The following is a 25,977-nucleotide window of genomic DNA, read 5'->3' on the forward strand; positions in this document are numbered from 1 at the left end:
TATGATGTGATAAGTAATGTTACCATGGACTCCAACAACTTAAAAATAATGTATTATTTTGAAAGGTAATAATATAGACATATGGTATAAAAATCAGAGGATATAAAGTATATAGTGAAAAGATTCCCCTGTTTTCCCACAGAAAAGTGCTGTTTTCCTTTTTGAGTATATTTCCCATAGATAGCCTGTGTATATAATTTCTCTTTTCTCCTCTAATTTTTTTTCTTTTCCTTATAGATGGGTTTATTAGGCTTCCTTTAAATGGTATCTGGATTTTTTTTTTAACTTAAAAACCACATGGTTAATCCTGACATCATTTTTAAAAATTCAGTTTTTTCTTTTTTTAAACACAAAAGATAGCATGTTATATAGAATGTTCTATATTTTGCTTTTCCACTTAATCTTTCTAGGAGATTGTTCCTTAGCCATTGGTAGTTGATAATTCATAGTGATACCCCATTTATTTTAAAGGCTGCTCAAGATTTCATTGTATGAATATCCTGTAATTTAATCAGTTTCCTATTGATAGATACTTAGATTGTTTTCTGGTTTTGCTATTGCAAATTATCACTTTTTTTTTTTTTCTGAGACGGAGTCTTGCTCTGTCACCCAGACTGGGGTGCAATGGTGCAATCTCGATTCACTGCATCCTCTGCCACCCAGGTTCAAGCGATTCTCCTGCCTCAGCCTCCTGAGTAGCTGGGATTACAGGCGTGTGCCATCATGCCTAGCTAATTTTTGTATTTTTAATAGAGATGGGGTTTCACCATGTTGGCCAGGCTGGTCTCAAACTCCTGACCTCAGGTGATCCACTTGCCTCGGCCTCCCAAATTGTTGGGATTACAGGCATGAGCCACTGTGCCTGGCCTGTGAATATTCTTATCCATACTTGTTCACATTTGTATTTCTTTAGGGTAGATGACTACAAGGGGACTATTACTCAAGCAAAGACTATACGTATTTTTAATTGTTGCCTAGTTGCTATGAAGTCTGTGGAGGACAATTTATACCCTCACAAGCAATGTGTTAGAATATGTTTCCCCCCTCATAAAGATGGCATTATCTAACTTTGTCTTTCCAACTTTATACGTTAAAAAATTATCATTCTAATATATATAATTCTTACCTGTATGATAAACATATTTTTCCTATTTAAGTTATTTGCCCAAATCCTTGACTCACTTTTCTATTGGGCTATTGGTCTTTTATTGATTTGTAGAAGCTCTTTGTTTATGAGAATTAGCCCTTTGGACATAGGTCCTTTTAGCCAAATAGTTTTCTCAGTTTGTTATTTGTTGACTTTACAACTTGTTTTTGTAGAAATTTTTTTTTCCTTGTAGTTGAATTTATAAGGCTTTTCTTTAAATGTTATCTGGATTTTTTTTTTTTTTTTAAACACATATTCAGTCCTGAGATCATTTTTAAAAATTTGATTTTTTCTTCTGGCACTTTCATGCTTTCATTTTTTTTTACTGTTAACATCTTTGATCCAACTGAAATTTATTTAGTGTAAGGAATGAGATAAGGATTCAACTTAAATTTTTCCCAGATGGCTACTAAATGGTCTCTAAATCATTTATTTAGTAATCCACATTTCTCCCTCCGATATGCCATATTATCTTCTTTTTTTGTTTGTTTGTTTTTGTAGAGACTGGATCTCCCTATTTTGTCCAGGCCAGTCTTGAACTCCTGGGCTCAAGCTGTCCTCCTGCCTTGGCCTCCCAAAGTGCTGGGATTACAGGCATAAGCCACCATGCCCTGCCTATGTTATCTTTAATACACACTAAATTATTAAAGTATTAAATGTGAGGTTTTTTTTCCTTCATTTTCTGTGCTGTTCTATTGCTTTGTCTGACCATGTGCAGCTGTTTACTCTAATTTTATAATATGCTATTTGGTAGCTGCTGCTTATTACTCTTATTTCTTGGAATAGTGTTTGTTATTCTTCCATGTTTATTTTGTCCAGTGGGCTCCCCCATTCTGGTTTTTTTTTTATATATTAACTTTTTAGATTTATATAAGGAGATTTGACATTTTTATGAGATTGAGGTTTCCTATCCAAAAAAAAGAACAAGGCCTGTACCTTTTAATAAATAGTACAAGCCTGGAAAGCTGGGCATAATTTGATTGGTGCAGCCAGGGCGCACCTTCACCAGTGTAGTGCCCTCTCTGAGAGCATCCTTATTCCTCAGCTGTGCTCCCCTATCCTGACTTGTAGGGAACATCCCTGCAAGATGTGGAAATGAAGTCTATTGCAGCAGCAGCAGCACTTGTCTTAAAATAAGAGGAAAACTACTGGTTATTCTTTTAACTATCATGGCTTTTATGACTTTGATCTGTGTAGGAAATGTGTTTTAGGAGGAATATGATTTTTTTCTTCTTAAAAAGTTATTAGTTTGAGTAAATTATAATAGTATTTAGTTGTGGAGTTACATATTTTATTCTGGGTGTCCTTATATTATCTATATGGCTCATTTTCAGAAATCCTCAGAAGAACAAATTGCTAAGCTACAGAAGCTTCATGAAAAGGAGCTGGCCAGAAAAGAGCAGGAACTGACCAAGAAGCTTCAGACCCGAGAAAGGGAATTTCAGGAGCAAATGAAAGTAGCTCTTGTAAGTGCCTATTTTTTTTTTTCTGCTCTAGATATACTTCTCAGAGTTACAAAGTTATCATCCTCTCACCGTTGCATTCCAGTTAGAGGTCAGACTACTGGCAGCCTTGACGTTTGGGTATAAAGAGAGGATAGGGAGTAGGCAAGCTGTCAGAGCTTATTAGCTTGGTATTATGTGAAAATTAAATTTACTGATCTAACACACTTTCTTTCTTTCTTTTTCTTTTTTTTTTGAGATAGAGTCTCGCTCCATCGCCTAGGCTGGAGTGCAGTGGTGAGATCTCGGCTCACTGCAGCCTGCATAATCTCCATCTCCCCAGTTCAAGTGATTCCCCTGCCTCAGCCTCACAAGTAGCTGGGACTGCAGGTGCACACCACCAAGCTCAGCTAATTTTTATTTTTTTATTTTTAGTAGAGATGGAGTTTCACCATGTTGGCTAGGCTGGTCTTGAACTCCTGACCTCAAGTGATCCACCCACATTGGCCTCCCAAATTGTTGGGATTACAGGCGTGAGCAACTGTGCTTGGCCACACTTTCTTTTTAAAACATTTAAAAATTTTTAACAATTTCTTTCAATATTTATAGTTCTCTTTAATTGTCAATATTCAGTATAATTAACACACTTTCATTAAGCAGTTTGTTTTTCCGTCCCTCCCACCTGGCAGTAGGCTATGATTAGGGACAAGAAAAGGAGAAGATAGATTAATTGAACTAGTGACTGCATAATTCAAGAAGAGAGTGCATAATTCAAGAACAGTGTCAAAAATCTCATCAGACTGAGTGTACCCAGAGCTCAAGTCTGAGAAAATTTTGGCTGAGTTGTATTTTACAGAATAAGAAATAAAAATGGCCAAGTAATTTTTATTTTAAGTGGAATAATTTCAGTACTAATTTTCAGTCCATATGATGGCTTAAAAAATAGAGTTAAATTTAAAAACTTCCTGAACTAACAAAAACCAGAAAAGCAGATTGAGATTTTTGTTGAAAGATTTTTTAAAATAGCGTAATTTGAAAGTTTAAAACAAAAAATATTTTTCTTCACTTATGAAAGCCTTTTACATAAGTTGCCATAAAAAAGTGTTAGTGACAAAAATGTAATACGTTTTTGTATGAAGTTATTATCCATAAGATAATATGTGTAACTCAAAAATGCTTTCAGTGTAAAAGGATAATAAATAGTATTTTAGATTTTAATCTTCTTTCTTACATATATTGTTGTCTTCACTCTTAGTTGCTTCTGGGGCCCCGAGAATTTCTAGCAGCAGTGATTCTTGAATTGAGTTAACAAGTTCTCTAACCTGCTTTGTGGGGGCACATGGATTTACAGTATGATTGGGTGTCTGTGGTCATGAAATTTACACATATATGGCCACATACTTGTTTTCTTTGTTGATCCAGAAAAGAATTAAAGCATTTTACAAGAATACTTAACTGTAACAGTACAACATAAATTAAAAATAGGGGCAAAAAATTAAGGAACAAAGTGGGAAATAAATAACACTAAAAATGCCTGTCACAAGGGCCTACTCTGAGTTTTCATGCTGGGGTAATTGACCTTTGGGGACACTGAGCCAGCCTTCATATACACATGTGTGGGTACCTGTGCCTGCCCTTTTCTTAATTCAGTGGACTATTAAAATTTCCTCCTTTATGGGCATATAGAGATATATTTAAAATATAGTTTACATTAAATAATATATTTAAATGGATATTTTAAAATCAATGCTATGGAAACTAATATTTTCTTATCAACCGACTCATAATATGGTACAAAATCTTTCCTTAATTAAAGTAGTGCACTTTACTTGAGTACAATGAACTGAAAGTATTGCCGTTGGCAATATCTGCTCTAAGCAATAGGTATAGATAAGTACACTTGTCTTAATTGGAGTTCAGTTAAGAAATTAACATTTAATATGTTAATCGACTGTTAAAAATACTCTCTAAAGCTTCTCTTCTCAAAACACTAAACACTTTAAATTGAATATTGATACATGGTAAGGACAATCAGAGAAGCTTTTAAGTATTAGTAGGGTGGTAGAACCAATGTAGCTTTGTTTTATAGATATTGTCTTGATCTTACCCATATATTGACAAGTAATCTTCTGATTTCAATTTGATTTTCCATGTGGGGTCCCTTTCTGAATGACGTATTTCTCACAAACTGTATAAACTTAAATCTGGTTTCTAGACCTAGAGTAGAAATACCGAACTCTGGTGACCTTTCACATTCAGCAGTGTTTTGTAAAACATTTAAGTAGTGGAAAAATAGCAGACATAGTGGGGTTATTGGAACATAATTTTTCATATCAGTAATAATTGTGGCAATTACCCCACTGGAAAAACCATAGTGCCTTGTTTGTATAGACTAGAGCATGGGAGGAGAGAGATGATGACATTACCTATCCAACAGGGCTGGGTGCAGATCAAAAGAAATGAATGATTCCTGGGGAAGTACTTTGTGAATGCTGAAGATTTATATGCATTTAAGGTGGTATTAATTATTTTTGGCACAGGAAAAGAGTCAATCAGAATATTTGAAGATCAGCCAAGAAAAAGAACAGCAAGAATCTTTGGCCCTAGAAGAGTTAGAGTTGCAGAAAAAAGCAATCCTCACAGAAAGTGAAAATAAACTTCGGGACCTTCAGCAAGAAGCAGAGACTTACAGAACTGTAAGTTTTAATGATACTCAGATTCTGGAGTTGTGAAACTATTTGCATATGAAAATTTGTTATCTCTCTAGTCAGTAAAAAGTTTCAAAGATTACTGGATTAGATTTATGTATACGTGCCCTTCATTTTTAGATAGTGTGAGCTATGCATGGGAGTGGATTTGGCTTTGGGCTCTGTTTATTACATGGTGCTCCTGGTTCTGCCTTTAGCTAGCTATATTTCTGTCAGCCACTGAGTCTGCCGCTTTTCACTGACCCTGCAGCATCTCCATTGCGTGCTCATCCTTGATGTCTAGGAAGTGGGCTCATTTTGTAGGCAGTACTTGTTCTGGCACCTTCCTGCTTGTCCAGGTTTATCTTATGCCATGTCCTGAACGTAATCCAGTCTCTGCTTATATCACAGTTTAATTACACTAGTGTGTTGTTTTGCATTTGGTTTCCCCAGTTTTTCCATACTAAACATAGTCCTGTAATGAACATATTTGTATATATGTCTCAGAGTGTACATTTTAAAGACCCTGTCTGACCCTTTCCTTAGCAGTATTTGAAATGTACAACCTGTTTTGAAAACTGACGATGTTTAGACTTGTTAGCTTTTTTCCTCTGGTTTAGATAGTAAAACAGCCATACTTCTTACTCATAGTTCTAAACCATCCTTAGTTTTTCCATTACGAACACTTACAAAAGGTTCCATGGTGGGTGAAATGGACACTTAGGAGGCCTAGATCTTCTACTTGTTAGCTTTTTAATTTAATTGTACTTTAATTTCATCACCTGTCTCATGAAGAGATTAGATTCAGTAATTCCTTAGGACCCTAGGACCTTTCCAGCTCTGACATTTTGTGGGTCTGCCTTACTTAACTCCTTCAGAGTCAAAATTACATTTTCATGAGATAATAATAATCTTTGTTAAAATTTGTGCAAGTTCCTTCTTTTTGAAAAAAGAAAGAACCTTCTAAATGATAATTTTGAAGGTGGAAAAATCATACGTTCTTTTTCTTCTAAAATTATGAGAATAATAAAATAGTATGTAGGCTGGAACTATGAGTTGGGTTAAGCATATAATCTTTTCTTTTCTTGTCTTTTTTTTGTTGTTTTTTTTGTTTGTTTTTCAAGATAGTCTTGCTTTGTTGCCCAGGCTGGAGTGTAGTGGCACGATCTCGGCTCACTGCAGCCTTCGCCTCCTGGGTTCAAGGGTCCCCAATCTTAGCCTCCCGAGTAGCTGGGACTACAGCCGCACGCTACCCCGCCTGGCTAATTTTTGTATTTTTTTGGTAGAGACGGGGCTTTACCATGTTGGCCAGGCTGGGTCTCAAACTCCCGGCTTCAAGTGATCTACTCTCCTTGGCCTCCCAGACTGCTGGGATTACAGGCGTGAGCCACCGTGCCTGGCCATAATCTTTTCTTTGTTATATGATTCCTTTAGTAATTGAGCACAGATTCTTTGTTCTTTCTAGTGTTTGGTATGATATGTTAAGCTATTTATGTAAATTTTGATCTTCAGGTAGGTGGTAGACATCATGTCTGTGTATCATTGCTAATAGGTAAGTACGTACTTTAATAAAAATGCATCTGTTTTTAATTAACAGAGAATTCTTGAATTGGAAAGTTCTTTGGAAAAAAGCTTACAAGAAAACAAAAATCAGTCAAAAGATTTGGCTGTTCATCTAGAAGCTGAAAAAAATAAGCACAATAAGGAGATTACAGTCATGGTTGAAAAACACAAGACAGAATTGGAAAGCCTTAAGCATCAGCAGGATGCCCTTTGGACTGAAAAACTCCAAGTCTTAAAGCAACAATATCAGACAGAAATGGAAAAACTTAGGGAAAGGTGTGAACAAGAAAAAGAAACATTGTTGAAAGACAAAGAGATTCTCTTCCAGGCCCACATAGAAGAAATGAATGAAAAGACTTTAGAAAAGCTTGACGTGAAACAAACAGAACTAGAATCATTATCTTCTGAACTGTCAGAGGTATTAAAAGCCCGTCACAAGCTAGAAGAGGAACTTTCTGTTCTGAAAGATCAAACAGATACAATGAAGCAGGAATTAGAGGCCAAGATGGATAAACAGAAAAATCATCACCAGCAGCAAGTTGACAGTATCATTAAAGAACACGAGGTATCTATCCAGAGGACTGAGAAGGCATTAAAAGATCAAATTAATCAACTTGAGCTTCTGTTGAAGGAAAAGGACAAGCATTTGAAAGAGCATCAGACTCATGTAGAAAATTTAGAGGCAGATATTAAAAGGTCTGAAGGGGAACTCCAGCAGGCATCTGCTAAGCTGGATGTTTTTCAGTCTTACCAGAGTGCCACACATGAGCAGACAAAAGCATATGAGGAACAGTTGGCCCAATTGCAGCAGAAGTTGTTGGATTTGGAAACAGAAAGAATTCTTCTTACCAAACAGGTAGCTGAAGTTGAAACACAAAAGAAAGATGTTTGTACTGAGTTAGATGCTCACAAAATCCAGGTGCAGGACTTAATGCAGCAACTTGAAAAACAGAATAGTGAAATGGAGCAAAAGGTAAAATCTTTAACCCAAGTCTATGAGTCCAAACTTGAAGATAGTAACAGAGAACAGGAACAGACAAAACAAATCTTGGTGGAAAAGGAAAATACGATTTTACAAATGAGAGAAGGACAGAAGAAAGAAATTGAGATACTCACACAGAAATTGTCAGCCAAGGAGGACAGTATTCATATTTTGAATGGGGAATATGAAACCAAATTTAAAAACCAAGAAAAAAAGATGGAAAAAATTAAGCAGAAAGCAAAGGAGATGCAAGAAACATTAAAGAAAAAATTACTGGATCAGGAAGCCAAACTTAAGAAAGAGCTTGAAAATACTGTTCTAGAACTTAGTCAGAAAGAAAAACAGTTTAATGCCAAAATGCTGGAAATGGCACAGGCTAACTCAGCTGGAATCAGTGATGCAGTGTCAAGACTGGAAACAAACCAAAAGGAACAAATAGAAAGTCTTATGGAGGTTCATCAACGAGAACTCAATGATGTCATATCAATCTGGGAAAAGAAACTTAATCAGCAAGCTGAAGAACTTCAAGAAATACATGAAATCCAATTACAGGAAAAAGAACAAGAGGTAGCAGAACTGAAACAGAAGATCCTCCTATTTGGGTGTGAAAAAGAAGAGATGAACAAGGAAATAACATGGCTGAAGGAAGAAGGTGTTAAGCAGGATACAACATTAAATGAATTACAGGAACAGTTAAAGCAGAAGTCTGCCCATGTGAATTCTCTTGCACAAGATGAAACTAAACTGAAAGCCGACCTTGAAAAGCTGGAGGTTGACTTGAATAATTCTCTGAAGGAAAATACTTTTCTTCAAGAGCAGCTAGTTGAACTGAAGATGCTGGCGGAAGAAGATAAGCGGAAAGTTTCTGAGTTGACTAGCAAGTTGAAAACCACAGATGAAGAATTCCAGAGTTTGAAATCTTCACATGAAAGCAGTAACAAAAGCCTAGAGGACAAGAGCTTGGAATTTAAAAAACTGTCTGAGGAACTAGCGATTCAGCTAGATATTTGCTGTAAGAAAACTGAAGCCTTATTAGAAGCTAAAACAAATGAGCTAATCAACATTAGTAGTAGTAAAACTAATGCCATTCTCTCTAGGATTTCTCATTGTCAGCACCATACAACTAAAGTTAAGGAGGCACTGTTAATTAAAACTTGCACAGTTTCTGAATTAGAAGCACAGCTTAGACAGTTGACAGAGGAACAGAATGCACTAAATACTTCTTTTCAACAGGCTACTCATCAGTTAGAAGAAAAAGAAAATCAAATTAAGAGCATGAAGGCTGATATTGAAAGTCTTGTAACAGAAAAGGAAGCCTTACAGAAGGAAGGAGGCAATCAGCAACAGGCTGCTTCTGAAAAGGAGTCTTGTATAACACAGTTGAAGAAAGAGTTGTCTGAAAACATCAATGCTGTCACATTGATGAAAGAAGAGCTTAAAGAAAAAAAAATTGAGATTAGCAGTCTTAGTAAACAACTAACTGATTTGAATGTTCAGCTTCAAAATAGTATCAGCCTATCCGAAAAAGAAGCAGCCATTTCATCACTAAGAAAGCAATATGATGAAGAAAAACATGAATTGCTGGATCAGGTGCAAGATTTATCTTTAAAAGTTGATACTCTGAGTAAAGAGAAAATTTCTGCTCTTGAGCAGGTAGATCACTGGTCCAGTAAATTCTCAGAATGGAAGAAGAAAGCACAGTCAAGATTTACACAGCATCAAAACACTATTAAAGATTTGCAGATTCAGCTTGAGTTAAAATCAAAGGAAGCTCATGAAAAGGATGAGAAGATAAATTTATTGAAGGAAGACCTTGATCAACAAAATAAAAGATTTGATTGTTTAAGGGGTGAAATGGAAGACAAGAAGAGCAAGATGGAGAAAAAGGAGTGTAATTTAGAAACAGAGTTAAAGACTCAAACAGCAAGAATTATGGAATTAGAGGACCATATTACCCAGAAAACGATTGAAATAGAGTCCTTAAATGAAGTTCTTAAAAATTACAATCAACAAAAGGATATTGAACACAAAGAATTGGTTCAGAAACTTCAACATTTTCAAGAGTTAGGAGAGGAAAAGGACAACAGGGTTAAAGAAGCTGAAGAAAAAATCTTAACCCTTGAAAACCAAGTTTATTCCATGAAAGCTGAACTTGAAACTAAGAAGAAAGAATTAGAACATGTGAATTTAAGTGTGAAAAGCAAAGAGGAGGAGTTAAAGGCATTGGAAGATAGGCTTGAGTCAGAAAGTGCTGCAAAATTAGCAGAGTTGAAGAAAAAAGCTGAACAAAAAATTGCTGCCATTAAGAAGCAGTTGTTATCTCAAATGGAAGAGAAAGAAGAGCAGTATAAAAAAGGTACAGAAAGCCATTTGAGTGAGTTAAATACAAAATTGCAGGAAAGAGAAAGGGAAGTTCACATCTTGGAAGAAAAACTTAAGTCAGTGGAAAGTTCACAATCAGAAACATTAATTGTACCCAGATCAGCAAAAAATGTGGCAGCTTGTACTGAACAAGAAGAAGCAGATTCCCAAGGCTGTATGCAGAAGACACATGAAGAAAAAATCAGTGTTTTACAAAGAAATTTAACTGAAAAAGAAAAGCTATTGCCCAGGGTAGGGCAGGAAAAAGAAGAGACCGTTTCTTCTCATTCTGAAATGCAGTGCAAATACCAGGAGCTCTTAATAAAGCTAGAACATGCTGAGGCAAAGCAACATGAAGATCAAGTTATGATAGGTCATCTTCAAGAAGAACTTGAAGAAAAAAACAAGAAATATTCCTTGATAGTATCCCAGCATGTGGAAGAAGAAGGTAAAAATAACATACAGGCAAAGCAAAACTTGGAAAATGTGTTTGACGACGTCCAGAAAATCCTCCAGGAGAAGGAACTAACCTGTCAAATCTTGGAGCAAAAGATAAAAGAGCTGGATTCCTGCTTAGTAAGACAGAAAGAAGTACATAGAGTTGAAATGGAAGCGTTGACCTCAAAATATGAAAAATTACAGGCTTTACAACAGATGGATGGAAAAAATAAACCCACAGAATTTTTGGAAGAAAACACTGACGAAAAGTCCAAATCACATTTGGTCCAACCCAAATTGCTTAGTAACATGGAAGCCCAGCACAATGACCTGGAGTTTAAATTAGCAGGGGCAGAACGGGAGAAACAGAAACTGGGCAAGGAGGTTGTTAGACTGCAGAAAGACCTTCGAATGTTGAGAAAGGAACATCAGCAAGAATTGGAAATACTAAAGAAAGAATATGAACAAGAAAGGGAAGAGAAAATCAAGTAAGTTTTATATCAGCTTGAATATTTTTATGGCAATCCTTAATGAAGTCTCCTTTTTTGTGTGTGTGTGCCTAATACAGTTATTTTAAATTATTTGGGTAAGTTTCACCAGCCCAAAGTATTAAACATAAATCCAGTATGTTAAATATGAGGAGAAGTAAAAACAATTTAGGGCAAGTGACAGTGTTATTCCATGTCCATTTAGGGGAGAAAAACCTTTTCTTGTGTACAAGATTCTGGTTATTAGGGACATATCCAAGTAATTATTTTCTTTTCGTTTCATTGTTTTTAGTCTTAGCAGTATTATTATATAACATAGATGTGTTTTGAAAAAAAATTAAAATGGAAAACAAAAAATTCTGTGGTCCCTAGGACCACTCCCTTAGAGGTAATCATAGTTGATGTGTCCTTCCAGAAGTGTTTTCTGTACCTGGACACACAACACACACACACACTCTCTCTCTCTCTCTCAAAAATGTTTTCATACAGTGAACTCAATGCACTGTTTTGAAGACCAGGTAGTTCCTTGCAGCTTGCAGCTTGTTCTTTGTGTGGCCACAGTTAACTGTAAAGTTTTGTTCCTCAGACAGGAGCAGGAAGATCTTGAACTGAAGCACAATTCCACATTAAAACAGCTGATGAGGGAGTTTAATACGCAGCTGGCACAAAAGGAGCAAGAGCTGGAAATGACCATAAAAGAAACTATCAGTAAGTAAAAGTTTAAGTTCCAGAAGGAACAATTATATCAGCAGAGGCTATAATTTAAGCTTATTGTTTTTGCACTTTGTGGTAAGTGCATTAAGTCATTAAACTGGAGAAGAAGAAATCTTTGCCCAATAACGTTCTCTATTGGGAACCTGCCCTGCCTGGCAATGACTTACCTTAAGGAGAGGGGGAGCAGGTAAAACTATCGGAAAATATTAGCTAAATAATTACCTTGTAAAGACACTTTTGCTCAGGGAAAGGAAACGTTTGATCACTGTTGAGTTAGATGTCTCATTAAACATCTTACAATGCTTATATAAAATTAAATATCAAAATTAATTGGAATGAGAATTGTTACTGAAACTGAGATGTAAATATTAACTCTTGACTAATGTGTTTTGTTGCCTGTGTCCATTTTTATTTATTAGATAAGGCCCAGGAGGTGGAGGCTGAACTTTTAGAAAGCCATCAAGAAGAGACAAATCAGTTACTTAAAAAAATTGCCGAGAAAGATGATGATCTAAAACGAACAGCCAAAAGATATGAAGAAATCCTTGATGTTTGTACCTTATTTCTTCTCTCTCACTTTTGAAATTTAGCTGTAATAGATTCGTGGTAGTGCCGAAGATTTCCTTTTCAAATGTGTTTTTTTGAACGAAAAGTGGTTTTTTTTTTTTTGACTCAGTATTATTCAAATTAGTACTGTTATATGCAGATTTATAAAGTTGAGTTGATTTCTGCCAGGATTGTAGTTTCCTGATGAGATTCTGCTAACCTGGCAGCACAGTCCCCTTGTTGCTAGTATTGAAGCAACAGTAGATACTAAAAGAAAGAATAGTTTCTTTCCCATCTGCCTCACAGAGTCTGACTGAACTGTGAGGGAACCAGACTAAAAATCAAGACCTTGTGCTTCAGTGAAGTCTAAGTAATGGGGTAGTGAGTGTATATTTAAATGTGGCTGCTTAACTTAGCTAGAATCTTTCTGGGAGGGCCAGTTAACTTTATCTCTACCCAGTATGTGGAGGTTGTATTGGTCTCAAGAGAAAAAAACTGGGAAAAAATGGAATTTGTAAGCCAAATCTTTTATATTTAATGGAAGGTTATTTCAAAGTACTTACTCTACTTATGCCATGTTGCAATTTGTAGAATATGCCACTAATGCATTGCCATTAGCAAAATAAGATAAGCCCTGAAGATATACCATGAAGATAAATCATAAATGCTAGTTAGTACTTTGGACTCTAAGAAAACATTTTCAAATGTAACACAATATAAATTGTTTTTGGTTGGCTTACAGATTCTGTAGTTACTCTAAGCCTTATTTCACTATATGCTGAGAATCTTTTGGTGATTAAGAATTTATAAATCAAAGAATCATGCCTTAACTGACTATGTCAGCAGAAGTCTGAGTCAGGAACAGATTCTAATAATTATTTTAAATGTAATTGAAATGGCTAAAATTCCAAGATATAACACATACCTATAAATGCCACCTTTTATAATTCTTGAGCTTTATATATCATTATGAAAAGATTTAAATAATTTCACGTTTTCTTATACTTCCATAGAGGATATATGTGCTAAGTTTAAAAAAACAGTATTATTTCTTGAATGCCTAGAGAATGTTGGAATTGGAAGATACAGTAAAGCTAGTTTAGTTCTACTTTTTTTTTTCTTCTGTTTTTGTTTTTCAGAAGGAAAAGCCAGCTCAGTATAGTTAAGTAATTTCGCTAAAACTACATAGTGAGTGGTAGAGCAGTGATTCTTCATTAGCTTTACACATTTTGTAAAAAAAAACTTCTTCCTAACAAAGGAACTTAGAGAATTCAGTTATATATCATGGATAATTAAGTCAGGGAGATTCATTTGCAGGGAGTAAATTGTGCCATAGCTCTAGAATTCCCTTTTGTGAGCTATTTCTCTGTCTTGGGATGTGTGGGGTAGCAGATGGTAGACTTTATTCTAGAGTCATGACAGACCTTTTAGGTAGAAGGTGAGGGAACAAAGAGACAGGTTACTGTATACCCTTTGACATGGTTCTTCCTTAAAAATCTGCTGTATTTTAGGGAAGTTAATGAAATTGTCCTTCAAACTTCAGGCTTAGAGTAGTAGAGCAAGTGGACAGGAAGTGGAGGGTGGGCAAGGGATTGGCGTGGACTCTTTTCCAAGTTCCTTCCTGTGCCTTGGACCAGCACTGCCTTTGGAAATATAATGCAAGCCAGCCAGGCACGGTGGCTCATGCCTGTAATTCCAGCACTTTGGGAGGCTGAGGTGGGTGGATCACCTGAAGTTAGGAGTTCAAGACCAGCCTGGCCAACATGGTGAAACCCCATCTCTACTAAAAATACAAAAAATTTGCCAGATGTGGTGTCATGTGCTTGTAATCCCAGCTGCTCAAGAGGGTGAGGCAGGAGAGTCGCTTGAACCTGGGAGGCGGAGGTTGCAGTGAGCCGAGATTGTGCCACAGCACTCCAGCCTGGGCGACAGAGACTCCATCTTAAAAAAAAAAAAAAAGCAAGCCACAGATGTGAGCCATATTGTAATTTGAAATTTTCTAGTAGACACATTTAAGAAAAAAAGGAAACAGGTAAACTTAATTTTAATAATATCTGCTACCAATGCAATATAACCAAAATAGTATCATTTCAACATGTAGTCAATATTAAAAATATATACATACATATAAATTCTTTGAAATTCACTGTGTTTTTACATTTCATCTCAATTTGGAATAGCAACATTTCAAGTTCTCACTGTCCACAGTTTTAGGGTAGCTAGTGGCTACCATATTGAACAGTATAGCCTTAGACTTTCAGCTGCCAGGACTTAGGACTGACTTTGTAATTAAATAGCCAGTCCCCATCCAGATATCCCCAGATATACCTTATCCTGAAGAAATTTTTTTAAAAATGCAAATACTACTAAAAAGGGCTATTAGCAGTTCTCAGCAAACACCATATTGCTTTGATTCAAAGACATAGTCTCTATGACTCTCTCATTTAGAAATTTCTGGGATTGGAATTTCGTATGGGATTTGTATGTATTATGTAGTAGTGTTTTTTACCCCTTAAAAGCTATTATCAGATTGGTGATTTGTCTCAGTGATGACATTGTAGAATGCTGCATTTTTGTCACCTATTAAAATAATTCTGTGATTTGTTAATAGCAAGTTCGAACACAGGCACATTTTCATTTTTCTACTTTGAATGACATTCTTACCATTCCTCCATTTGAAGAAGCTGGAAACTTTTGACATCTTTAGTTCCCACTTCCTATGTCTCTAAACACCATACACATATATATTCATGTACCTATTTGGTCATTAAATCTGCTTCTCTCCCCAGCATAATTATCTGACATATAATGGGCTCACAGGATATGGTTTGAAACATCCTGAGAGTCATGTTGCCTGTTGCTCTTCTCTGAACTCTGCTGCTGCCACCACAGTCTGTGCTGCCATTTTTTCATCTGGCCCGATCTGTTGTATTAATGTCCTACCTAGTTCCCTTACTGCAGTTTTTTTTTTCCCTAACATAGTCATCTCTGTCAGAGTTATTGTCTGTCTGGAAACAAAGGCGTGAATTTATTACTTCTCCTAAATATGTGCAGTGGTTTCCCATTGTCACAGTGATACCTCGTCCAGTTTGTTCTGTGTTCCAGCCAAACTCAACCATAGCTTGTTCTTCTCCAGATGTTTCCTTTGTACATGCTTTTCTGTGTGCCTAAAATCACATTCTCAGGCTTCATAAAATAATGCAGGCGTTACCATCTCTCTTTTGGCTAAAAAAAATGTTGGGGAGCAGGTGTGTGTGACTGGGCTCAGTGGCTTATACTTGTCATCCCAGCACTTTGGGAGACTGAGGCAGGAGGATTGCTTGAGCTTGGGAGGTCAAGGCTGCACTGAGCTGTGAACGTGCCTCTGCATTCCAGCCTGGGTGACAGAGTGAGACCCTGTCTCAAAAGAACAACAACAAAAAAAAATTAAAATTTTTAATTTTTATTTTTATTTAGAAAAAATTTTTGAATCAAATGTATTCACATGGCTTAAAGATTAAAATAATATTAAAAAGTATTCTTGGAGATGGCATATATGTATAATGAAAATTGTACCCATTCCTCCTCTCTGTGTTCTGTGTCCTCTCCCTCTTCTCCCTCCACTGGCAACCATTAGTTTCTTATACTCCAGTGTTTCATTATGTAAACAAGCAAAAATGAAATATATTCTTATTTTTTTCCCCTTTCCTACTCAAAAGGTAGCTTTTTGAATATGCTTTTCTATGTTGTTTTTTCACTTGTTCATTTTTTTTGAAACCTCTTAAATATAATTAATTGCATCTATGTTCCTTGGTGCTCATCTATATTTGTTACTTATGTGATTTTTGTCATATACACATATGTGTGTAGGAATGTATTAATAAATTTATCCTCTCCCTTAGATTATAAGCATCCCTCTAGAGAAGAGATTTTGTTCTTCTCTAGTCTTGAGAATCTGGCCTAGTGCCTGGCACATACTAGCACTTGATAAATTTGAAGGAGGTGACACATGGTGGAATTCATTTGGGAGGAGGGCATGGTGACTTACAAGTTGGAGACTCACAAGTAAGGGTGCCTAATCTCAATCTCAGAGCAGTCTCACTTGGAGACTATATTAGATACAAAAGGCTGCATTAGATACAAAAGGCTGCATTAGATACAAAATTGGTTTCTTTTTAACACTGACTGTATTTTAGTGATTTTGTTTTGGCATAATAACTAGTCTTCAAAGCATAACCTGTCATGTATATACATAAAGATTCAACATAGTTTTTCTTAGTGTTTTTACTTCAAAGCAATAATATACTTTTTTTTTTAATCTTAAAAGAAGACTAGAAGGCCTTTATAAAGGAAACTACATAACTGTTACTTCAATTAGAAATGACACATCAAAGATTCTTTTCTAATTATTGGGGGGATTGCTTTGAATTAGTATCCCACAGTTGTCAAAGGAAATGTCAGACATAGCTAATTGTCATATTAGAAACTGAGCGTGACTAAACAAGTAGCTCTAGAGGTTATTCTTTCAAACAAGGCTAAACCACATTGACACAACCATACAAGAAATGTCAACAAACCAAGACAGCAGTGACGTATTTACAACAATTATGGGTTGATGGTGTTTTAGAGGTGGAGGCCAAATTCATGTGTGCCTCAGTGGGAAGATATCTAAGATATCTGAGGATATCTAGTAGAGATCTCTGCTATACTTATGTTGAAAAAAGGGATTTGTTTTTGCAATTAAGTCTAAGAAAATTTCATGAAAAGTGGTATTTAAAATTAGATTTTCCAAATGTCCTATGATTCATTGCCTTATTTTGTGCCATAGGGCCTATGTTTGCATTTGTTTTTGAGAATGATGTTTCTGTTTTTGGCAAGTCAGGATCTGTTAAATCCGATACCTGTTTGTGATTGTTTTTCCTGTTAAGTCTCTTGCTCAGCAAACACTTGCCCTCATTACTCAAATAAGATCAATATTCCAATTCCAAATATTATTTTAGCACAAAGGTTATTGCAAGATTTATAAGAATAAAGAGAAGTCTGGGTTGCTCTGTACAATAAATCATGGCAATGACCAAGACAAATGAAGGAATGTAAGGATGGAAAACAGCCTTTTACCAGGGCAGTCAAAACAGAAGAGAGGACAGTTCGTATGCCAAATTTTATAAGTAGGAATATTGAATCAATAAGTCACGTATTGCTCTTTCTAATTCAGCCTTGTTTGTTTTTTGCAGTTTGGGGCAAAGGAAGTCATTACGTTGCTTACCAGCACATTGGACAGTAACTAATTTTTTTTTCAAAAATAGATTTTAGTAGAACATTTTACCTCAGAGAACCACTGGTAGGGGTGGATATATAGGAGATGTGCAGGCTTGTCAAATTAGAACAAAGGACTCTCTGTTGATTTATGCAGCCTAACTAAAGAGGGTGAGAAAACTGAAAACCCCGTAACTTCTGTGATCTGTAAATTGCCATCTGATTGGGTAGTGTTGTGTATAAAAATATCTACTACTTTATTTTAATGAATATTTTCTAGAAATCAAATTCCAATATAGAAAAGGCTGAAATCTTAAAACACAGGCTATGTATTGTAGTTCTGTCACAATTCTGTTATATACCTAATTGTTGCTTAAACCTGGGAACCCTAGTTTAAGGGGAAATAAACAGCTTGATGAGCTTTTTGGGATGAGAAGAGAGGGAGTGAGGGTGAGAAAAATGATATCCTATGAATAATGAGCATTGGAAAGGGCTTGGAGTTTAAAGTGAGGCATGAAGGAAGGTGTTTAGAGCACAATAATGAATTAAAATAAAAACAGTAGTGTGTGTCTCAAAAACTTAAATGTTTATTTCCTTACAGAGAGAGTTTTCTCTACACCATGTTGCCTCTCCAGAGTGCTTTTTTGATGTGTTCATTTATTAACGCTGCTTCTTTTTTTTTTTTTTTTAATCCTAAAGGCTCGTGAAGAAGAAATGACCACAAAAGTAATGGACCTGCAGACTCAACTTGAGGAGCTGCAGAAGAAATATCAGCAAAAGCTAGAGCAGGAGGAGAACCCTGGCAATGATAATGTGAGAGGAGTTTGAGTTTGCTGCACATGTTTCTTGAAAACATTGTCATTTCTGTGATTTGACTAGCCTACTAACATACATACATATTTATCTCATTTAATCCTAACAAAAACCCTTTGAGATTTTTACCTCTGTTTTATAGACAGATAAACTAATGTTCAAAGAGATTAAATAAAATGTTCAAGCTCACACAATAAATGTTGTGGTGAGGATTTAAACCAAATCTACCAGACGTCAAAGCCTAGGCATTTTGTTATACCAATGCTTCTCCATCTTTTCCATGGAAACAATAGCGGAGGAAAGTGAATCTTACAACTCTGGAGCATAGCTAAAAATAGTCCATCGTAAATGTAATACGTTTAGATTTTTGGGTTTTTGTGCTAAAAATTCACGTTAATTTTATATCCTACTCTGTAATATATCCTTAGTTGTAGTCACATAAAAATGGTGTTTTTAGTTGTATACTATTAAGAAAAACAATTTTTCTTTTTGGCCAATGGACCAGATGCAAATACAATGTGATGATTTGGGAAAATCGGACTGAATTCAAAGAGAACTGGCTTGCAAATCTAAGCTTTTTTTTTTTTTTAAGAGAGTCCTAATCCTTAAGTAAAATCGTCATTATGAAAGGTAGACCATGTTTACTCCGTGCTTTCTTGTCCTGCTGTGCACCTCAGCAGCACACACCCACAGTTGGAGCAGGCTGCCACTGTACTTTTCTACTGCCTAAAATGTTCTCACTCATCCAGGATGGTCTTTTCATAGCACAGTCTTGCGGGTAATGGGAAAGTGGGTGGTCACTATGACTTTATCCTGGAGAGGATTTGTTACAGAATGTCAGTTACCAGATAACAATTTTTTACACAACCAGTTACATGGATGACTTACCCACAGTGCAGAGAAAGGGCCTCTAAAAAGAGCTTTCCTTCTCTGTCACTTAGTAGGCATATGTCAGGTGTAAGCACTGAGCAAGCTGAGAGGACCATTTTCTGTTTCTTTAATAGCTAGGTTAGTTGTGTTTAAATTTTCTTTACTTTCTTTCTTTTTTTGCCGTTTAGTCATGTAGTCATGACTTGAGTATTCCAGGTGCTATTATATATTACTTCTTTTGAGAAAATACATGTTTTTAACTAACTTTTCCTTAGTATCAAAGTATTAATATTGGATATAGTAACATTTTAACTTGGGTCAGGATGCCATAGAGTATTGAAACATTATGAGATATTAAGAAGGACTTCTGAGTCCTTTATCTTGTGTCATAAGAAAGGTAAGAAAATAGCCTTAATTTGTCGGGGTGTGGTAGCTCATGCCTGTAATCCCAGCACTTTGGGAGTCCGAGGTGGGCGGATCACCTGAAGTTGGGAGTTCGAGACCAGCCTGACCAACATGGAGAAATCCCATCTCTACTAAAATTACCAAAAAAAAAAAAAAAAATCAACTGGCCATGGTGGCACATGCCGGTGGTCCCAGCTACTTGGGAGGCTGAGGCAGGAGAATCACTTGAACCAGGGAGGTGGAGGTTGCAGTGAGCTGAGATCGCGCCATAGCACTCCAGCCTGGGCAACAAGAGTGAAACTCTGTCAAGAAAGAAAGAGAGAGAGAGAGAGAGAGAGAGAAAGAGGGAGAGAAGGAGGGAGGGAGGAAGGAAGACTTAATTTTTATTTCTACTCTAAACATTTTTTTTTCTGTTTTATTCTTCATAAATTTGTTTCCTTCTGGAGCATCTTCTGGTGCTTCTAGATATCTTAAATTGCAATATGTATTTAGAGTATAATATTTTGTAAAACAAAACAGACCATTTGTTTAGAAGCACATATTTAAAGTTGCCTTACCTCAAGTCTGACCACTTCCTTGAGACTTAACCCTGACTTATTTCCTTATATCTTTATAGTGCTTTGTTTTACTGTTTCTTATAGCTATTATTGTATACACTCATGTTCTTTCTTTTCCATTTTTTCAGGTAACAATTACGGAGCTACAGGTAAGACTAGTTCTTTTTTTTTTTCTCTTTTTTCCTTTGAGCCAGAGTCTCGCTCTGTCACCCTGGCTGTTGCCCAGGCTGGAGTGCAGTGGTGCAGTCTCGGCTCACTGCAACCTCTGCCTCCTGGGTTCAAGTGATTCTCATGTCTTAGCCTCCCAAATAGCTGGGACTATAGGTGTGTGTCACCACGCCCGGCCAATTTTTTTTTAGTAGAGATGGGGTTTTGCCATGTTGGCCAGGCTGGTCTCGAACTCCTGAGCTCAGGCAATTACCCCCCTCGGCTTACCAAAGTGTTAGAATTACAGACGTGAGCCACCACACCCAACCAAGACTTATTCTTCTTTGAATTTGTCTGAAAGTTGTGCATTTTAGGAGTATTCAGTGTTACAAGTTAAAACATAAAGAGACTATTTTAACAAGGAAAAATTTCCAAGCAGTACAGAAATGTGTCTGGGCAATAATGAAACCTCTGTGCATTTCAGATCTGACTTTTTGTTCTTTCAGACACAGCTAGCACAGAAGACGACTTTAATCAGTGATTCGAAATTGAAAGAGCAAGAGTTCAGAGAACAGGTACAGGCCTAATTGGTATCTTTTATTTTGAACTAAAGTTACGTTAGTATGTCCTTGGATCTCAGCTAATTTTTAAATAGTTGGCTTTGAAATTTTTCAGTCTTACACACAGGAAATTTTATGTCCACATCCAGAGGTACTAGAGGTTTTCTTTATAAATTCATGATCATATATATTTAAGCAAGAACATTTGTATCATGTTGTTTTTTTTGTTTTTTTGTTTTTTTTTTTTGAGACGGAGTCTCGGTCTGTCGCCCAGGCTGGAGTGCAGTGGCCGGATCTCAGCTCACTGCAAGCTCCGCCTCCCGGGTTCACACCATTCTCCTGCCTCAGCCTCCCGAGTAGCTGGGACTACAGGCGCCCGCCGCCTCGCCCGGCTAGTTTTTTGTATTTTTTAGTAGAGACGGGGTTTCACCGTGTTAGCCAGGATGGTCTCGATCTCCTGACCTCATGATCCGCCGGTCTCGGCCTCCCAAAGTGCTGGGATTACAGGCTTGAGCCACCGCGCCCGGCCTGTATCATGTTATTTTTAATGCCTAACTTTTTTAATAACAATTTGTATAATGTATAGTAATTTATGTTCTACAAAGAAGTTATTTTTTGCTTTTATCAGAGAGAAAATAGTCATCTATCTTTGGTACTTTTTCCAAGTGATTTAATTGTCCTAATTTAATTCGCCCATATATTATTGATGGACAATATATGTAAGTCAATTTAAATAGGACCATGTGGTACACCTTCAAGGATGCACAGTACACACATACCAGGATATGTGGTATATGATCTTTAGTAAAGTCTTTTTCCAAACTCTAGGAGAAATAGTGCCTCAAATCAGCAGACTGAGTTTGAAGGCTAAATCTCCTGGGATTTTCCCAGTTCTTTTAAAATTCATACAGACAAAAATCTTGATAATTGTTAGAACTGAGTGATGGATAGGTATATGAGCATTAATTGTGCTATACTTCCTTGGAATATGTTTGAAATTTTTCATAATATTTCTAAAAATTTCATAAAGATAGGTCCCAATGTGACTTTATTTTTTGTTTCACCAGTGATTTAACTTTTCCCATCTATTCTCAAGATTACTGCTTTAAAATTCTTTTAACATCAAATCTTGAAAACTGCCCTAGCATAACAATTTTTATATTAGTTATTTTTATTGTGCAAATATACACATTAAAAGTTACCATTTTAATCATTGTAAAGTACACATTTCATTGACATTTAGTTTATTTACAATGTTGTGAAACCATCACTGTTACCCAGTTCCAGAATATTTCATCACCCCAAAGGGAAACTCCATACCCATTAAGCAGTCACTCCCCATTACCTCCTCCCCATAACACCTAGCAGCCACTAATCTGCTTTCTGTCTCTATGGATTTGCCTATTCTGGGTATTTCATATAAATGGAATAATACAATACCCGACCTTTTATGTTGGGCTTTTTTTTTTTTTATTTTTTGAGATATAGTCTCGCTCTGTCGCCTGGGCTGGAGTGCAGTGGCATGATCTCATACAGTTTCCCTGCGAATCTTACATGGTCTGATTTTTGTTATTTTTAGATTCATAATTTAGAAGACCGTTTGAAGAAATATGAAAAGAATGTATATGCAACAACTGTGGGGACACCTTACAAAGGTAAGGATGATCTCGTATCATGTTATTCACTGTTATCTTTTATTGGTGGATTTGTGCATGATTTTTATTTTTGTCTTTGCTAATTTATATTTTTTCTCATTAAAAAATTTTTAATTTTATTTTTTCTTAATTGACAAATGCATATATGTATTGTGTGCAACATGATATTTTGAGTTATGTATTCATTGTGGAATGGTTAAACTAAGTGCATTACCTAACATATTACCTTTTTTGTGTGTGTGTGATGACAACACTTTAAAATCTACTCTTTTCACAATTTTCAAGAATACGGTATATTGGATGGGGAATAATACAGTACATTAACTATAGTCAATTTTATTCTTATTTATTACATTAACTATAGTCAATTTTATTCTTATTTATTACATTAACTATAGTCAATTTTATTCTTATTCAAACTGTTATAATCATATTTTACAATAGATCTTTTGAACTTATTCTTCCTTATTGAACTGAAATTTTGTATCCTTTGGACAGCATCTCCCACCACCCACAGTCCCTGATAACCACCAGTTTACCCTGCTTAAGTTCAGCTTTTTAGATTCCACATATAAGTGAGATTATGTGGTATTTGCCTTTCTGCAGCTAGCTTATATCACTTAATATAATGTACTCCAGCTTCACCATGTTGTTCCAGTGACAGGGTTTTCTTCTATCTGGAGGCCGAATAGTATTCCCTGTGGTTAATCTGTTTTTAACAATGAATATATTTTACCTTTTTAAGGAAAGAAAGATAGTAAGCTGGCGGGCGCAGTGGCTCATGCCTGTAATGTAATCCCAGCACTTTGGGAGGCCGAGGCGGGTGGATCATGAGGTCAGGAGATCAAGACCATCCTGGCCAACATGGTGAAACCCCGTCTCTACTAAAAATAAAAAAAATTAGCTGGGCATGGTGTTGTGCATCTGTAGGCCCAGCTACACGGGAGCCTGAGGCAGGGGAATCACTTGAACCTGGGAGGTGGAGGTTGCAGTGAGCCAAGATCACACCACTGCACTAAAAAAAAAAAAAAAAAGGAAAGATCCACTCACTTCCCAAAGTGTTGGATTACAGGCGTGAGCTACCACACCTGGCCCAAAGGATTTTAAAGATGAGCTTGAGTCTTTATGTGGTAATTCCCTTGAGATAATCGAAATCATTGAATAATCTTATATAACACCCATTCTCTGAAGTTCAGTTTCGCTACCTCACTGTATTAAGAATAGTTTTGTTTTGCTACATGTTTTGTAAACCTTTCTGCCTTCTCATGGGAAGCATGAGGACATAAAAGCCATTTGGCATTCTTTTCTTTTATGGTTTTGAAAGCTCTCATTGCTATCAAATAATGTAAAATACTACACTACACAAATTTTAACTAAATTAAAAGGCTTGCTGTCGATCCTTTCCAAACTGGAGCTCCTCAAAAAGAAGTAAAAACCAGCCTGGAAGTTTCCTGTGCTCACTGCAGAGATGATTCTTGCTGCAAAGATTATTTACTATAGCTAAGTCACTGTATATGATTCTCAGCATAGAACTAGGCTGAATCAGCCTACAGCCATACCACCGTGAATGCTTCCAATCTCATCTGATCTCAAAAGCTAAGCAGGGTTGGGCCTGGTTAATATTTGTGTGGAAGAACTATACTGAATCAGTACTCAGCAGTGCATAGAGAATAGTGTCGATTCCTTTTATTTTCCATTTAAGAATTTCCTACATAATTTTCTTTTTTCTCAATTTTGTGAATACGTGTATACAATTTAATAGCTAACTGATAATACTAAGTGCTAAACACTTATAAACACATTTTTGTCTTTTTTAAAACATTATTTTTCTCAGATTTCTGAAGGATAATATAGCTTATCTGCTCATTTAATTCTCTTAAAAATCCAAGCAGTCTGGTGCAGTATGCACATTAATCTCTTCATCATGCTGCCTCTTTAAAGAGTAAAATGAGGCCAGGCAGGGTGTTTCACGCTTGTAATCCCAGCACTTTGGGAGGCCAAAGTGGGTGGATCACTTGAGGCCAGGAGTTTGAGACCAGCCTGGACAACAGGGTGAAACCCTGTCTCTATTAAAAATACAAAAAATTAGCCAGGTGTGGTGGTGCACACCTGTAATCTCAGCTACTTGGGAGGCTGAGGCAGGAGAATCACTTGAACCTGGGAGGCGGAGGTTGCAGTGAGCTGAGATCACGCCACTGGACTCCAGCCTGGGCAACAGAGCACAACTCTGTCTCAAAAACAAATAGAGAGTAAAATGAGCACCTATCTTGTAGTACAAAATAAAACATTCCTAGTTCTTTAGAAGTCCCTGTGTGTTTGCCTTTACAATATCTATCCCTCTCATCATTTTTACTGTTTCCCCTGACTTTTCTTAATCATTATCTTGTTCTTTATCATTTACACCTGTATTTATATTTTCAAGCAATATTTTGTTTAGATTTTGTTTGCTTTGTGAATTTATGTAATTCAGTCATACCATAAGCATTCTTGTATGACCTATTTCTTTGGCTTAATATAAGGTTTGAGAGTTACTCAGATTGTGTGTAGTTGTGATTCACTCATTTCCATTATATTAATTTTGTGCATTCTTTTTCATTTTTCCTAGTACACATGTGGAAATTTTTCTCTAGAATATATAATAAGAATGGAATTGCTAAGTCATAGGATATATTTTTGTGCATATTCCATATTAGGTTAAGCCAAACTGTTTGCTGTATCTTTTGTAGTAATTTCCACTTCCATCAGCAGTGGGTGAGATTTCTGACCACTCTAGCACCTCATCAGTGCTGGATATATATATATATATATATATATATATATTTTTTTTTTTTTTTTTTACATGGAATCTCGCTCTGTTGCCCAGGCTGAAGTGCAGTGGCGTGATCTCAGCTCACTGCATCCTCCACCTCCTGTGTTCAAGCAATTATTCTGCCTCAGCTTCCCAACTAGCTGGGAGTACAGGGGTCCACGCCCAGCAAATTTTTGTATTTTTGGGAGAGACGGAGTTTCACCATTTTGGCCAGGCTGGTTTTGAACTCCTGAACTCAGGTATCTGCCTGCCTTGGCCTCCCAAAGTGCTGGGATTATAGGTGTGAGCCACTGTGCCTGGCCTCATAAATGTTCTCTTTTGGTGGTGATAAATAGTTGGTTAATTTGAATCAAGAGCCAAACAGTGCTCATACATTACATTTGATTGATAAATTACTTAAGTCTGTTTTGAACTTTAGGTCCTTCTTCACCTTTGCTTTTATCATTTATTTGATGAGAAAACCAACTTACTTGTCATATAGAGTGAACCACATTCTTAATTTTCTGGATTCCATCTCCATGGAGTCCTCTGTCCCCTGGTAGGTAGAACTAGAGGCTT

General features: G+C 36.3%; 1 protein-coding gene across 15 annotated transcripts in view; it reads left to right on the forward strand.

Moving 5' to 3' along the window:
• The window catches only part of GOLGA4 (golgin A4), a 119,919-nt gene that overhangs the window by 71,225 nt on the left and 22,717 nt on the right, over positions 1–25,977 (forward strand). For all 15 annotated transcript variants that reach the window (XM_005546640.4, XM_005546641.4, XM_045386480.2 and 12 more), the window contains 9 exons: positions 2,482–2,613; positions 5,130–5,285; positions 6,874–11,108; positions 11,695–11,816; positions 12,242–12,372; positions 18,303–18,416; positions 20,377–20,397; positions 20,902–20,970; positions 22,535–22,610. In XM_005546640.4, the coding sequence (XP_005546697.3) occupies positions 2,482–2,613; positions 5,130–5,285; positions 6,874–11,108; positions 11,695–11,816; positions 12,242–12,372; positions 18,303–18,416; positions 20,377–20,397; positions 20,902–20,970; positions 22,535–22,610 (5,056 nt within the window). The remainder of the gene's footprint in view (positions 1–2,481; positions 2,614–5,129; positions 5,286–6,873; positions 11,109–11,694; positions 11,817–12,241; positions 12,373–18,302; positions 18,417–20,376; positions 20,398–20,901; positions 20,971–22,534; positions 22,611–25,977) is intronic.

The sequence above is a fragment of the Macaca fascicularis genome, chromosome 2 (genome assembly GCF_037993035.2).
Source record: "Macaca fascicularis isolate 582-1 chromosome 2, T2T-MFA8v1.1".
NCBI classification, from domain to species: domain Eukaryota; kingdom Metazoa; phylum Chordata; class Mammalia; order Primates; family Cercopithecidae; genus Macaca; species Macaca fascicularis.